General features: G+C 33.6%; 3 protein-coding genes across 4 annotated transcripts in view; all 3 read left to right on the top strand.

The window, feature by feature from the left end:
• LOC108906618 (G protein-activated inward rectifier potassium channel 3) overlaps positions 1-1,454 on the top strand; it is a 49,975-nt gene extending 48,521 nt beyond the window's left edge. For both annotated transcript variants that reach the window (XM_018709924.2, XM_018709925.2), the window contains exon 4: positions 1,041-1,454. In XM_018709924.2, the coding sequence (XP_018565440.1) occupies positions 1,041-1,390 (350 nt within the window). In that variant the 3' untranslated portion in view covers positions 1,391-1,454. The remainder of the gene's footprint in view (positions 1-1,040) is intronic.
• Positions 1,455-4,671: 3,217 nt separating this feature from the next.
• Positions 4,672-6,408, top strand: LOC108906606 (zinc finger protein 512B-like). Its single transcript, XM_018709910.1, has 2 exons — positions 4,672-4,735; positions 5,441-6,408. The coding sequence occupies exons 1-2, from the start codon at positions 4,724-4,726 to the stop codon at positions 6,083-6,085; spliced, it is 657 nt and encodes a 218-aa protein (XP_018565426.1). The 5' UTR covers positions 4,672-4,723; the 3' UTR covers positions 6,086-6,408.
• Positions 6,409-8,570: 2,162 nt separating this feature from the next.
• On the top strand, positions 8,571-14,512 carry LOC108906598 (G protein-activated inward rectifier potassium channel 3-like). Its single transcript, XM_018709902.2, has 5 exons — positions 8,571-8,617; positions 9,098-9,381; positions 12,739-13,056; positions 13,359-13,784; positions 14,052-14,512. Exons 1-5 carry the CDS (start codon positions 8,571-8,573, stop codon positions 14,510-14,512), a joined length of 1,536 nt encoding a protein of 511 aa, XP_018565418.1.
• Positions 14,513-15,400: the final 888 nt, after the last annotated feature.

Here is a 15,400-nt window from a genome sequence, read left to right as displayed (position 1 = left end):
TAACCTGACATTTTCTACTACCAAAAAGACACTTAGCCAGTAATTTATTTGGTTTACCCCATGGTTGTAAGGGGTGGAAAACGCAACCCCTAAAATTTATTTCCAACGTAACATTTTGTCTTATTATTTGTTTACCATTTAAAATGATTTCTACATGTTGTATGTTTTGTTATTAATAAATTAGTTTTGATTATTTCCCTTTAATCATTTAATGCAGGTAGTAACTACAAAATAACAGTAAATCCAGTTCGCATTTATGACGATGTATCTCTGTAGTTGTTCGTAAAATAATTTTTTGCTGCGAACTGGTTTATTTTGGGCAAAAAATTCAAGAGACATTTTTTTTTTAAATGAAACAGGCTATCGGAAATAAATTTTTAAATGGTAAACAAATAATAAGACAAAAAGTTACGTTGGAAATAAATTTGAGGGGTTGCCTTTTCCACCCCTTACAACCATGGGGTAAACCAAATAAATTACTGGCTAAGTGTCTTTTTGGTAGTAGAAAATGTCAGGTTAATTTCAATATTGTAACTTGTTTAGTGCTTGTGAAAAAAATTGTTAAACAAATTTTATGTACCCCCTTTAAGGGGCTGTATCTTAACAAGGAATGCTCCAATGAAGTTTCTTTATATGAAAGATCCTATCTTTTTTTCGATGAGGAATCACCCCCTTAAATGTTTTACACTTATTTAGTTACACCCTGTATAAAAATTTTGAATGCATTACCCAGTAAATAAAAAAATAAAATAAAAATTGAACTTACTTCCACTCAATTCCATTCAATAAAATGTATCCATTTCTGTTCACCCCATTGAGTGAAATTTTCCTCTCTTAGTAAAAATTTTATGAGTGAAATTATCAAGAATATGTAAAATTATCAAAATGCCCAATATTGAGTGAAAATGTATTCAATAATTTCACTCATTGGATTCACTCAGCTTTCACTCAGACCGATTTATTTACAGTGTAGGTAGCTGTATTCTGTATTCTTTCCATTATATACAGTCTATGTAAGTCTAAAAGAAAATACATTTCAGAATCAGATAAAGGTTTTCCTGAAGAAACAAATCCACAATCGTCCTCTTATTTCTACCTAGAACCAGCACCGCAAGGAAAACCAAAAGATGGTGGCCTAAGTCCACCGGAAATTTTTGGGAATCATGCAAAGGAAGAACAGATCTGTCAAACTTTCGAGTTTCCGGAACCTATCACACCATTTGAAAATAATTTCAACTTTCCCAAAAGAACTGCGAGACGAGGCTCTTTACCTGGATTTGTGAGAAGTGCTAGCAAATATGACTTCGTGGAGAAAACTTACTATGATGTACCGGAAGAAGAAGACGAGGATTGCACGAAACTTGGAGAAAGCCAACATTGGAGAATTTAAAAAAAGCTTGGTACATACAAAACAAAATGTAATGATAACTATTCATAAATAAAATACTAGATAACAGTTTATACCTTAAATTTTTGAAATGTACATTATAAGCTGTCAATGGCGTAAATAAAATTTTACCACAGTGCTGTTAACTTAAAAACTCCTAATATTAATTATCATTATTGGAGGGGTTCTAATACCCAGAACCCCATTGCGTACGCCACTGAATCAACATAATTTCCCACTTTTTATGAAAACACAAGAACTTGAGACATGTCTAATATGAACATTAAGAAAAAATAGCAAATTATTTAATTTTTGTTTTTGTTTTTTTTTAATAATTAAGAGAGTTTTATATGCATTCACACTGAAATTAAGTAAACTAATAATTTGTTACTTCAAAGTATAAGACGTTAAACCTAGACCTGAGTACTAAAAAGACCTATCAATAATTTTGTTGTTTGGGAACAAAAAGAAATTAACATGTTAAACTTATTTATATTACATTAAACACATTTGGAAAAAGGTATGATAAATTCAAAAAGTCATACAACATACAAAAATAAAAAGATTTTTTCCTTTATAGGTGCCATAAGCCTATCGTCTTATGTTTTCGCGATGCAAGTCGTCAAAAAATAAAATGTTAACCATGTTTCTTTTATATTTATTTAGTAAAATTTGGTATAGGTAAGTTTTTGGGGGTTTTAAATACGTCAGGGTTATTAGTCTTTAACCACCTTCTAGATGACACTAGCTGCGACCTTTGTTTGTGACATTTAATTACATAACTTTTTTGAGGTTATGTTGTTGACGGTGTACCTATTAGTCCAATCAGTTGGAAGTTTTGCCTGTGAAGTTTTAGGGGAGTTTTGAAAATTGGTATATTTATAGATTTTGACGTGCTCTTTCCGAATTTTTACTTTACCACCTCTTTTTTCCGGAAGTAGCCGCCATATTGGAAAAATGGCGCTCCAAAACAGTTTTTCGACGATATTTCCTTTCCGACTCACTTTACGGTGAAAATAATTATATAATAAATTGAACTAGAGACCATTTTCTATAATTTATGTATCAACATTTTTTCTGTGAAATGAACAGTTTCGGCGTACGAGCGCCGCAAAGTCTACTCCAACACTCGTCTTGACCAACAAACTTATTTCCACACCACCATGAGGTAGAGTTCCTGGCTTTCCTGGCTAGTGATATGCCCAGTAGGCCTAATCCACATATGATGCACTGTTGACTAAATTTAGTGCATTCTCCTTCGCTTCGCTATCCCTGATGGACCAGGTTTGCGAGTTCTTCGTCTTCAGAACTGAGCAAAACCTCACCGATAGGAAGTTCTTCTAAGTTATCCTCGATAGGGTTCTCTTCTCCGACTTCATCACCTTCTTCCTCGATTTCGTCGAAGGTTTGCTGAAGAACTGTCTCCGTATCTTCCTCTTCATCACTGTCTTGCAGATCAACATCCGAATTGTCGCAGGTACCTACCATTGCAATTCGCGCAGATAACGGAGCACTTTAGTCCAGTTTTTCTGCATCCACGAGCTCCCCGATATCCTTTTTTACATTTGCAAGAAATTAATTTTAGCAAGTTTGCTGAAGCTGGGGTCTCGAGTGTGGTGACATGAATTAGCCCATTCTTGCCACCTTAAAATGGTACTAATTCACCTTTATCATTTTAATTCGAACATTATTGAAGTCCTATGTTAAACGAAATTGGGCTTTTTTGCACAAATAATGATTAGGAAGAGTATTTTAGAGATGGGCATAACTCCAAGTCCAGAAACCTTGGTACTGATGCACATGTTTTTCTTAATAAAGCATTAGTAATTTAGATTCGTACTGCTCAGTAACACTCAGTTTTCCCTCAAATAAATTCCCTATTTATTTTTTTACCAACCCCCAATCCTCAACTTATACCGGACACACATTCCGAAGGAGTTCTGCCACTATTCTGGCCGATGTTAGAGGAAGACAAGATAGTTGTACTTGTTTCTTGTTTCTTGTATTTTTTACAGAAGTTAAATATCTATATTTATCTATACAATCAATTTTTTTTGGAGCTCCTTAACAGCAAGGAGAAAGGTAATTCCTTTTGTGATTATTGTTTGATGTGAAGAATCAATTTCTGCAATCAATCAAATCTTTTTTTCCAAATAATTTTAATACTGATGTTTTACCCCTTCTGAACATTGCTGATTATAGTATCGCAGCCGGTTATCGCATGTAAAAATGAGATATGGTTTTGGCATTTTGGATAAGCAGATAAACTTTTTGAAATATATATTTCTGTTCGCTGTTGAGCCTTTCTAGGTTTTAGAAAATATATAATTTTATCAATTGGAGTCCTTGCAATGAGTAGTATTAATAAGTCAACATCTTCACCAACTACAATAGTTGTTTTGTTGCATTACATTGTTCTATTGCTGTTTCAATTATAAGGACATCTGCGTCATTTTGACTAAGGGAGTGAGTTTCTTTTGAGTGTATATTCTTAGAATAGTCTAGTTTATATATATATATATAAGAGACACAAATAGGCATTTTACTTGTATTAAGTGCCTGACTATGTATATGCGTTGCATATATGTGCATATCATGTAAAAGGTGACTCCTTCAACTTTTAGAATCGCGATATCTCAGGAATGGTGGTACTTAGAAAAAAAAGTATAAGGACCATTTTTGTAGATAATTTTTAGATCTAATTTGTCAGAACTACTTTTTTGATAGAACTTACCGTTTTCGAAAAAAATCCAAAACACCTCAAATTTTGACCTTTGACCCCAAATAACTTTTTTATCACACATGGGATCGGTGGGGACTTTTGACACTTTATTTCTAATGGTGTACCCAAGGTCTCCACCAAAATTTAGCTCTGTCGGAATTTTTGTTATTTGACCACCATTTTTATGACTAATTTGACCGGACTATGTTTTACGATAGGAATCATAGTGCCTGTACTCAAAAACACTCTGTATATCTTGTTGAAGTCACTTATACACAAACATGAATGCTTTTAGTATTCGATGCATAATATTTGGCTTTTTAATGTAAAACCTTACCAATTAATCAGATTTTAATGACTAGAAATAACGCTCTTAATTAATATTATTATAAAAGTATACACATTAACTATTCCATTTCGCCAAAAGCCCGTCATACTTCCGTGCAAAAATAAATTCGTTTGAATAATTTTTACGGTACTGTGGTTCGGATGTAACAAGCATAAGAAAGTACCTACTATCGCTAGAGAAGGAGGGTAGGTATATAAGCCAGGGGTACCAGACACTCATCAAGCAGTTGCAGTTTGATATTTTTTACTTTTCCAACACCTCCAACATGAAGTTTCTGGTGAGTTATTTCAAGAATTTTAACAATAGCTTCATTAGTAGTAAAATTATAAATGAACATCACGCCATATACACGATATTACATGTGTTACTTAATATTACCTACATCTAATATATTAGATTTAGAAATGCATTTTGTTTAGTCCAATTAAATATTTCAGAATATGTTCAATATCCATGTAAATATGTGTTAGACATGTATTTACGAAGCAGAGAAATGAAAACTCAATACATTGTGTTCCTAATACAACAAATTATAACATTTTGTAATAATTCTTTTAATAAAATGAAAATATAGAAACTAAATTTTGTATGTATGATACATGTTACAAAAATTACGGAACGTTATTAGAAAAGTGGAAAATTTTTTAACAAGCAAATTTTAATTTCGAATAAAAATGACCTCTCGACTTTTTTCTTCAACAAATTAGCAATTTATGGTGCGTTTAAATAAATTTAGAAATAATTATAATAATATCTGTTGAGATTCATCATAAATTTTTTTATTAGAGACAAATTTTGAAGTAAAAAATTTATTTTCAATTTTAGTCACCTACTTTTTAAAATTACAAACATATTACAAATTCAATCTCATTGTGCACTATTAATACACAATACATTATTAATTTGATATACAAAATGCTGAAAATATGTTCATTATTACAAAATGAAAACAAATTAACAAAAATATTTATTCTTATTTCAGTTTTGCACCCTGCTCCTTACATCAGCAGTATTCGCTGGGGAATCCTCGAAGCAGAAGAGAGGCCTTTTGCTCGGCGGCTTTGGTGGCGGCTACGAAAGCTCGTACGGAGGTCACGGAGACCTCGGCGGATCTGGGGGAAGCCTCGTCGACCTCGGGAACGACGTAGGTAGCAGCGACCACGGCCACGTCCACCACATCACCATCCACAAAAAGATTCCCGTGCCCGTGCCTCACCCTTACCCAGTTCACGTGGAGAAGAAGGTGCCCTACCCAGTCAAGGTCCCTGTAGCTGTCAAGGTCGACAAACCCTACCCAGTCCATGTCGCCAAGCCATACCCAGTCCACGTAGACAAGCCCTATCCAGTCAAGGTGGTGAAGAACATCCCAGTACCAGTCAGTGTTCCATACAAGGTGCCAGTGCCAGTGAAGATCCCCGTCCACATCCCAAAACCATACCCAGTTGCAGTCCACAAGCCAGTACCAGTCCTCGTTCACGACGTTAAGGTCGTAAAGAAACCCGTGCCAGTTCTCATCAAAGCTGACGAACATGGAAGCTTTGGGGGTGGGTTCGATGGGGGTATCATCTCCGGAGGATTTTCTGGAGGCCATGGATTCTCTTTTGGAGGTGGATACGGTCACCACTAAGTCACTTTAAACACTACTGATGTTCCTTTTAAAATAACTTAATTTTTCTACTTCGTACCTCGCGTGTTAAATGTAATTAGCTTTAAGTTAAAGAATTTTTACATTTAAGCAAAACAGAAATGGATTGTTAAGCAACTGCGAAGCTGCTTTGGTAGCACGATACTTTGCCCAGTTTACTTCGTTTATATCATTTTTTCTAATATGTGGCAGATGACTCGTGATTTCCAAATCAGTTGTTTTCATGTTTTCACTATTAACCCCCAAAATGTGTTTCGTTGTTCATTTTTTATACATTAAATTTTTCTACATAAAATATTGGTCTTTTACTTTCGTATGACATAAAGCTAGTCAGGAAACATTTCTCTGTAAAAACTTAGCATTCAGAACTAGAAAATTATTTCTTGAAAAATAAAACCATTGTCGATTCCCCTAATTCCAACTGGTTGCAACTTAAAAGAAACTATGAAAAGCCCTACAAAAATGTCATTTCTAATAATGAAACAAAAGACAAGACTTTTTTATAATTTTTTGTTTCAACACCAATGCACTTATGCCACTTGCCATGCAACGATTTTATCCTAAAAAAAATATTATTCTCATCAGTCTTCAAATTAGACATATTAATCATATCATCTTCCAATTGGTTACTAATTGCAAGTTGACGTTCCCTAAGACCTTTTCTAAAATTTCTTAATAAATAGAAGTAAATCAGAACCAAATTCGGGCTATAAGGTTGGTGCTTCAGCTCAGAGAAGTTACAGTCGCGGAGAAAGGATTGGACTTTGGCTGCTTTGTGAGTTTGTGCATTACATAAAGAAGCTGGACATTTTTACAAGCTTTTATTTAACTTGCCTTGTTAGTATGGGTCAAATCTTGCAACTAAATCAACAACTGATTGAGTTGAAATTTTGCATACACTTGTAGTTTGGATGACAATGCAATGCAGCTAATTGATGTCATTCTAAATCCAATCTGGCGGACTCCCAAAGATGGCGGACCAGTTATTTTTTATGCACCCCCATGATATGGGTATCAAATGAAAGGGTTTGCTGAGAAGAATACGAAAATAAAATGACGTCACTAAAAGCCTATTTAAAAAAATATATTATACATGAACTTATGATCCAAAGCAGAACGATTTTGGTCAGTAACCGTATATAATTTTATTAACGGTATTGTAAGTAACTTTTGTATCTGTAGTGCCCTATGGCATATGACAATAATTCTTACTTGGTCCTAAATGACGGTGAGCATGAGAATTGCTGCTGAAGATTCTTCTCATCGCCTGACACTATCTTAAACGAAAAGTTTGGGTTCGAAACCCAAGATTTCAATTGATTTTTTTTTTTTGTTCGGGTGTCAACAAATTTGGAACGCATCTTGCCGAAACTTAACCCCAACCCAGTTTATCACATAGAATTGTCTAAACGTTCAGTTCAAATATATTTAATACTTTAGCAATAGTAAACGCTTTCAAATGACGATTTTAGAGAAACATTGTGTCAACTTTCCCGAAAACACCACTATTAGTTATATCTCAAGGCCTTCTAGTTCTTGGATCTTCTTCATTGGATATAACTCCATTGAAACTAGTAGTTTACTTTAAAATACCATGGAGCTTCACCCTCATATACTATTTTAACTCGTCCTTGTGTATTTTTAAGATTATTTATTCTATTTGTTTGTTAAAAACTTAGTGGCACTGCGGTATTCCAATTTCACAAAACTAATTTTTTGTTGTAAAACGCTTCATAAAATACAACAAAATTTGACACGCAAGAAGAAAAAAGGTGTAATAATTAAATTCTACTAAGCAATTTGTTACTGTCAGAAGTAGGTAAATATCGTTCCTTCTTACAAAGGAAGAATACATTATAAATCACACTGGGAAAATGGTGCCATACCTAGGGATCTTAGACTTGCCCTTGTTGTTCTCAGTCCAGACTCTGTGGGGGCGGATCCGCTATTAGAACTCCTAGGTCCGTCATGATATTCATTTCGGTTCTCGTTGGTAGTGACCTATGTAATTGATTGATCGCATCCAATACTTTCAAACACTGCCAGCGTCTTTACTGGTAACACCGCAAATACTTCGCCACAACTAAGATGAAAACATATGTGGTTCTATCTATATTACCCCTCGTTTTACGTAAAATTTAATATAGTATTGAAAAAATTGTTGTCAATCAAAACTACATTTGTTAACTTACTTTTTAAAGATAACTATCAAAGTTCGTAGCACCATTTTTTTTTCAGACCCTGTATACACTTAATCTTAAAAGTTATATTTGTTTAATTCAAATTCCAAATTGGCATCTAATTATAAAACTATAATTTTATAACTTTTTTAATTGAGGAAATCTATAATATAAAAGGATCCGGCTTTGGAAATCTGTAAACACAGTAAATATATGGTATATAAAATCTGAGCGTTATAAAATTTTAAATTTCTCATTGACTTATTAAGTAACAGTTTTTAGTTAATATGGAAAAAATTATTTGGATTGCGAATAAAATAAAAGACAAGAGAAGGTGAGTGTAGTTTTCCTAAAAAGTTACCCAATTAGTTTGTTTCTGTTTATAAAGTTTTTTTATTCAAGAAAAGGAAACGCTTGTTATTTTATTTTACCTAATTTAAAATACATAGTTTATAATATGGGCTTTTTCTGAATGTTTATCAAAATTTGTCATACATATGTACACTGTGAGTTACTCTAAAGGTTCATAGTTCATATGAAGTTGAAAATTCATTGAAATAATAAAATTATTTTCAATGTAACTCTAGTTTACTCAAGCAGATAACATTTCTATTATAGTATATAAACGCTTTTTTTCATTCAGTTTGCATCACCCCATAAGCTTTTCATGATCTGAAATTTTCTGTAATATCTACACAAAAGCATTGACATGCTGACTTAAATTCAGTCAATTTCAACAATCACCTGACATCTCAAGAAGTCAAACTGTAACTTCCAACATATCTTGCTGGTAGTTCTTAAATATTTATCATAGGAGGCCGTTTGGTCCACCCATAAGAAACACAAATCTAAAAAGAAGAGCCATACTGAAGAACGGAGAATATAACATTCTTCCTCCGAAATTTCCTAGAAGGTACATCCACTACGTCCACGATATCTTTACCAGTTTGGTCGACGCAGAATGGAAGTGGACCCTACAAGTACTGGGAATAGGCTTCACGGGAGGCTGGTTGATATTCTCTTTGATATGGTGGCTTATAGCATTTGTCCACAAGGACCTGCATGAGGATCACTTGCCTTCCAGACAGGTAGAGACAGGTAATAGATTGATAATAATAAAATTATCCCTGTTTTTATAACCTTATATAGGATGTTTCAAGACGTACTGGACAAACTTAAGGAACAAGTTGCTGAGGTCATCCTGAGTAAAAAGTTATAATATCAATTCTCCATGGTTACAGAGTTATGTTTAAAAATAAGTAGGTACTTGCATGTACACAGATTTTAAACTTTTACTATGTTTGACTGTCAGGAATAACAATAACAAAATGACAACAAAACAAAAATAATCTACTTATTTACGTTGTTCAAAATGTCCTCTTTCAACCTTACTACGCTGTACAGCACTAAGTACCAAATATAGAGTGACTGCTCTTGAAAAGTCCCGGGTTATCTGCGTAAACTCTTTTCTACTATTAATTGATGTCTTGTATACTAAGCTTTTAAGACGGCCCCACAAGTAATAGTCTAAAGGATTGAGATCGGGTGATCTCTGTGGCCAGAAATGCGGTCCTCCACGTCTGATCCACCTATTACTATAGCTGTCATTCTCACTCTCCCACTAATCGACTAACATGAGGAAGAGCACCGTTATAATATCATTTATTGGAATATCTTCCAATAGACCCGGCAATTCATTACGTAAAAAGTTGGTGTAAACTTCTCCTGTAAGGCACTCTTCAAAAAAGAAAGGCCAAATTAGTTGATCATTAATTATGCTACACCGGACGTTTATAGAAAATCGTCGTTAAAAGTAGATTCTTTTTTGAAATAAGGATTATCATCAGACCATCTATGAGAGTTGTGCATATTGTTCACTCTGTTTCGAGTAAATAGGTACTCATCGGTAAATAAAATATGTACGTTTAACTAATTGAGGCTTCAAACCATTGGTAAAAATGTCCCCGTGAAAGTAAGTCATGTGGTTCCAGATGCTGAATCTGTTGTTCATGATAAGGACACAATATGTTGCTATGTAATGTTCGCCATAATCTCCAATGGGGAACATTCGTACATGCTGAAATTCTCCTAGTACTTAATTGTGCATTGTCTACAATTTATCAACAAAATGTTTTCTTGCTCAATCAAATTCTGCTGCTTAGCTGTTCATACTTAGTTGACATTGTTGGAAATGAACCATGCGTTCGCAGATGTCGAAACACAGAATCAAATGTTTGATGATTTGGCACTCTTCTGTTCGTCGTTGATACTCTCTACGGGCAGCTCGAGAATTTCCATCGCAAAATCCATAAATGTAAACTATGTCGACATACTCTTCGTTTGAAAATAGCACAGGCATGTTGACAAAATATTACTAGAAACACGTTCACACAATTAACTACATAAACTGATCACTTGTTTTGTTAACTAACATAATCATAGCTAGCCAGATTGATATTAAAACATTATTTCTGAACTTTAAAGGTCCATACCTCGGTAACCATGGAGAATTGAACCCATGTATATTGTATTTAAAGGAACTGTTACATTCAATTCTACCGTATTTTATTCAATGAATTGTATTGCTAGCGAAAGTTGTTTTTTTTTAATTTTTATAAGAATATTAAAAGTAAAATAAATATTTAATGTAATTTTTAATGTAATTTTCGATGAATTTTGCCATTTTGCCACATTCAAATCACGTGCTCTACAACGTAAACCATTAACTTGAAAAATTCATCGAAGTTTAAAATTAAAATATATTATACATTAAATATTTATTTTACTTTTAATATTCTTATAAAAATCAAAAAAAAACTTTCGCTAGCAATACAATTTATTGAATAAAATATGGTAGAATTGAATGTAACAGTTCTTTTAAATACTATAAAATGCAGTACTTATATGTAATGTTGATATTGTAATATTCAATAAAATTCTACACACAATTTACGCAATAACTGTAACAGTTAATTTTAAGACAATATTTTATACGTCGACCTCTTCTGAGCACGGTAAATAGAATACTGGCCATTTTTTTCAAAGAACTAATTGACTTTTGTTTTTAAATACGTAAAAAGACCTTGTTACTTTTCAAAATATCGAAAGCATAATGAAATTACAAAAGAAAACGTGAAAAGTCAAAAAAAATGTATTTTTCGGGGTTTGGCGATGAGTTTCACAGACTTTTGCTTACACCATTCGAAAGAGCGAAAAAAAAATAAGTTGATTTAAAAAAAGCATCGCGGTAGCTGCTTTCTAATTGCCACAATTCATTTGTTAAGTAAGAAGTTTGAAAAGCTGAGCGCAGCATGGGCACTATGACGTCACAGCGTATAAAGGAAGTCTTCTACTTTACAACGAGCCCAAGTTCATTACAAAATATTAAACAGAACAGCCAGATTGCCGTTTTTAAGAAAAAAAATTATCTCGGCTCCTATTGGTCGGATCGAGACGCTTTTTTTTAAATTCTTTTTTTTAAGCACTATGTGATATAATTGGTTTGAAATCTGTATATTAAAAAACCGCCGAGATAAGGACCCTAGGTACTTACCGTTTTTGTTTTTGTTTTTTTATTGATAACTTTTTTATTTTGCAACTCAAAAATCTGAAATTCACGTAAACGCAAGACAATATAATTACCTTTCGATCCTTTTTTAACAAATTTCTATATCTTGACTTGGGCAGAAAATATACGCGCTCGCATTTCCGACTTTATAATTTTGCAGTAGGCCGCCATTTTGAAATAGGGGATCCGGATTGCGAGTATTTGTTGAGCACCCCAACAGTTATCTTTTCCTGTAATTTCATCCAATTTCAGTCAAATTCGATTTTTTTATTTAATGCTGAAAATTTTGCACATTTTTTTCTTCACCGTTAATTTTGCAATGTAAAAAAAATTAAGAACTTTCGCAAAAACCTATCCTTGTAGCAAATTTCCTCAGGAACAAAATCGATAAATATATCTCATATCGATTAGAGGCTTATTTTCGGAGATATAAGCGAAAAACTGAAAAAAGAGCAATTATTTTTGTTTTCTTTTGTTATAAACAATATGACGCTCAACCTCTACAAATGCACAAATTTAGGCTTTTATTCTGTGTATTTTTTACTTAATTTTAAGCCCATAAAATTCGAGTTAGGCCCGATTTTTGAAACAGGCATGTGTTTGGACTAATTCGCCCGGATTAATTGTTAAAAATGAATAAACAATAAAATACAATTAAAATAAATAACATACATGTATTTATAAACAATATTTTAAATTGTTTGGAATAACAACACGAACTAGAATTCTAAATGTGATTAAAATTTGGTAAATTCTAACCAGTTCTATTAACCCCAATATCTTGTCCAATTTGTTAAAGCCAGAAATTCTCGCAATTCGTGTGCTAAAATAATTTGACCAATTTTTTAATCAATTTTTTAAGTCATTAAATAGCAAACGGGTTTTAGGTTGGACACCCTGCGTTCTGAACATCCACGGTTTTCCTTCCTGCTTCCTATTTTCTTTGGAAACTCAGCACACCACAGGTTACGGTTTGAGAGTCATCACGGAAGAATGCCCAGAAGCGATCTTCATCATGTGCTGTCAGTGCATCATCGGTATGATAATAGACGGATTTACTGTGGGGGTGGTCATAGCCAAGCTGATGAGACCACGACTGACGAATTTCACGATTCAGTTCAGTCGAAATGCAGTGGTCGCACCAAGAAACGGAGAGTTGTGCATGATGTTCAGAGCTGGGGATCTGAGGATGGCTCCACTTGTAGGTAAGAAATAAGGAGTTAACGAATTGAGGGTTGAAGATTTATGATAAACCACGATTATTCATTAAATCTCATATGTATTAAAAATAATCCAAATTGGAAGTAGTTTTTTCTATTCACATTTTTTGTTATATTTCGGATTTAAATCCACAAAAGCTGTTTTAATATTATTTCATTCAATCTCCACGTTAGCAATATTCGAATAACTTATTCCAAGCAAGCAATCGTACAGATTAAAATGATAACAAAATAAAAATTACGTTTAGATAGAAGATTGCACAATGAACAAAAACATTTTGTTGCAGGAGCCAGCATAAGAGCCATACTCATACACAACAGAAAAACGAAGGAAGGGGAAAAACTAAAATTCTTCGAAACCGATCTTGAAGTTGAAGTAGACAGTGCCGGTAGCGATTTATTTTTTCTGTGGCCAATAACAATAGTACACAGAATCAACGAGGACTCGCCGTTTTATCAGTTGTCTGCTGCCGATATGCTACGATGCAAATTCGAAATTATCCTGATACTAGAGGGTACCATCGAGAGTACCGGACAAGGAACTAACGCGCAAACAAGCTACTTGGCCAATGAAATCCTATGGGGACACAGGTTTGACACCATGGTATGCTTTAATGATGAACATCAGTGCTACGAGGCGAATTATGATAAGTTTGAGAAAACCCTGCAAATACAGATGCCCATGTGTTCCGCTGCCGATCTTAAAGATAGAGGTATTATAAAACAGTTCTTTAAATAATTCATTAATTTAATTATTGATTCATTCAGTCAGTCTCTCATTTGTTCGTTTAATTAATTCATTCATTATCAATTCAATCATTTACTCGTTCGTTGACTTTTACTGGAAATAGATAGAAGTAACCTTTCATTTTATCACTTATTGAATCAATCATTCAATCAATCAGTCAATCAATCAATCAACAATCAATTGGTCATTCAATCACAATTTGCCTAATAACAAATGATTAATCATTTTTCAGGTTCACAAAATTTGGAAGAAACCATTAAACCTGCTACCGAAATATCAGAAGAGGACAAAGAATCCCTCGAACTTCCTTACACACCCAATCGCAGGAAAAATGAACAGAGGAATGGTGAAGACACTGTTACCAAATATGTTCCAAAAGAACCCCAACAACGTTCCGTACCTTCAGGATCACCCCCAAGGTACACATCTAGCGAAACTCGCCATAGAACGCTATCCCTTCAAAATGAATCGCATAGACCTAATGAGTATGCAGAAGACCATTCACCAAGACCACTGTTTGAACAATACCCTTCAAGAAGACATACGATTGAACTGGATGGCTCCATTCAAAGACCAAAATTGATTAAACCGTCGGCAAGTCGTTACAAGTATACGCACTATACACAGTATGAAAATATTCCTGAGGAGGAAGAAAGAAGCGAAACACCTCCGTTTCCTATTAGTTGGGTTTAGATACAATACAAATAAAACATAGTGTTTGGTGCATATAAGATAGACAGTGCAAAATCTAGAAGTCAGCAACCCAGTCGAGCAAACGCTGTCACTTTGTTTGTAACCATTGTCAATCTCGACATTAATTAAAAAATACAGCCCACATTTGTTTGATTTGTATAAACAATCATAAGAAGAAAAAAGTGATATTTGTTCACAACCAAGTCATAAAGTGCTTACAATATATAGAATGTATCCCAGGACTTCATGGCATAATCTAGGGAGGATGTTACATACTTCGAAAGTTGAAAATCAGTCAAACCGAGTTAACTTCATTTCTCGTGAAAATGATAAACGGCAGTTAACTGTGATTAACAATGCTAGAGGTTTTCGCGAGAATAAAACTTTGTAAGCTGTATTGATTAAAATGAAGTGTCGTCTGGAACGTTTGAAACACTTTTTAATATAAATAATATATAAATAAATAAAATCCTACAAATTGCTAAATTCTATCATCATTAATACAAGGAACATTTACGGTGACAATTCCCCAAAATGCACAGGACTTTTGCCATGCTGATCCTTCTGAAAATGATATATGTATATGTCCTGTAGGTGCAACAGAAAAGAACAGCTGAATAATTCCGGCAAGGTTTTAGTTGGTCTGATATGAAAGCAGGTAGAATCGCTGCTAGTATTATGCCAGCGGAGTCTATTTTCATTTTAATAAAAGATTTGAGAAACTAGAAGGCAAAGTACGTTTGCTGATTGATATAATCTTCACGTATACTCCGTACCAAAATGTTTAAAAGTTGGTTCAACCAAGAAATTAATTTTTCTAATATTGGATTTATATTGAATTTTATTGAATTTTGGGTACACCAGGAATTAAACAGTACAATACAAAAA

Source organism: Anoplophora glabripennis, unplaced genomic scaffold (assembly GCF_000390285.2).
Source record: "Anoplophora glabripennis isolate ALB-LARVAE unplaced genomic scaffold, Agla_2.0 scaffold278, whole genome shotgun sequence".
NCBI classification, from domain to species: Eukaryota; Metazoa; Arthropoda; class Insecta; order Coleoptera; family Cerambycidae; genus Anoplophora; species Anoplophora glabripennis.
Note: the sequence above shows the minus strand (reverse complement) of the source record. Positions and strands in the feature narration are given on the sequence as shown.

What these genes read in the sequence shown, in the direction of transcription:
- LOC108906598 (XM_018709902.2), top strand. Translation starts at nt 8,571, where the DNA reads ATGGAAAAAATTATTTGGATTGCGAATAAAATAAAAGACAAGAGAAG. An exon ending in AAAATAAAAGACAAGAGAAG is followed by an intron (nt 8,618 to 9,097) that starts GTGAGTGTAGTT and finishes TATTTATCATAG; the next exon opens with GAGGCCGTTTGGTCCACCCA. An exon ending in TGCCGATCTTAAAGATAGAG is followed by an intron (nt 13,785 to 14,051) that starts GTATTATAAAAC and finishes ATCATTTTTCAG; the next exon opens with GTTCACAAAATTTGGAAGAA.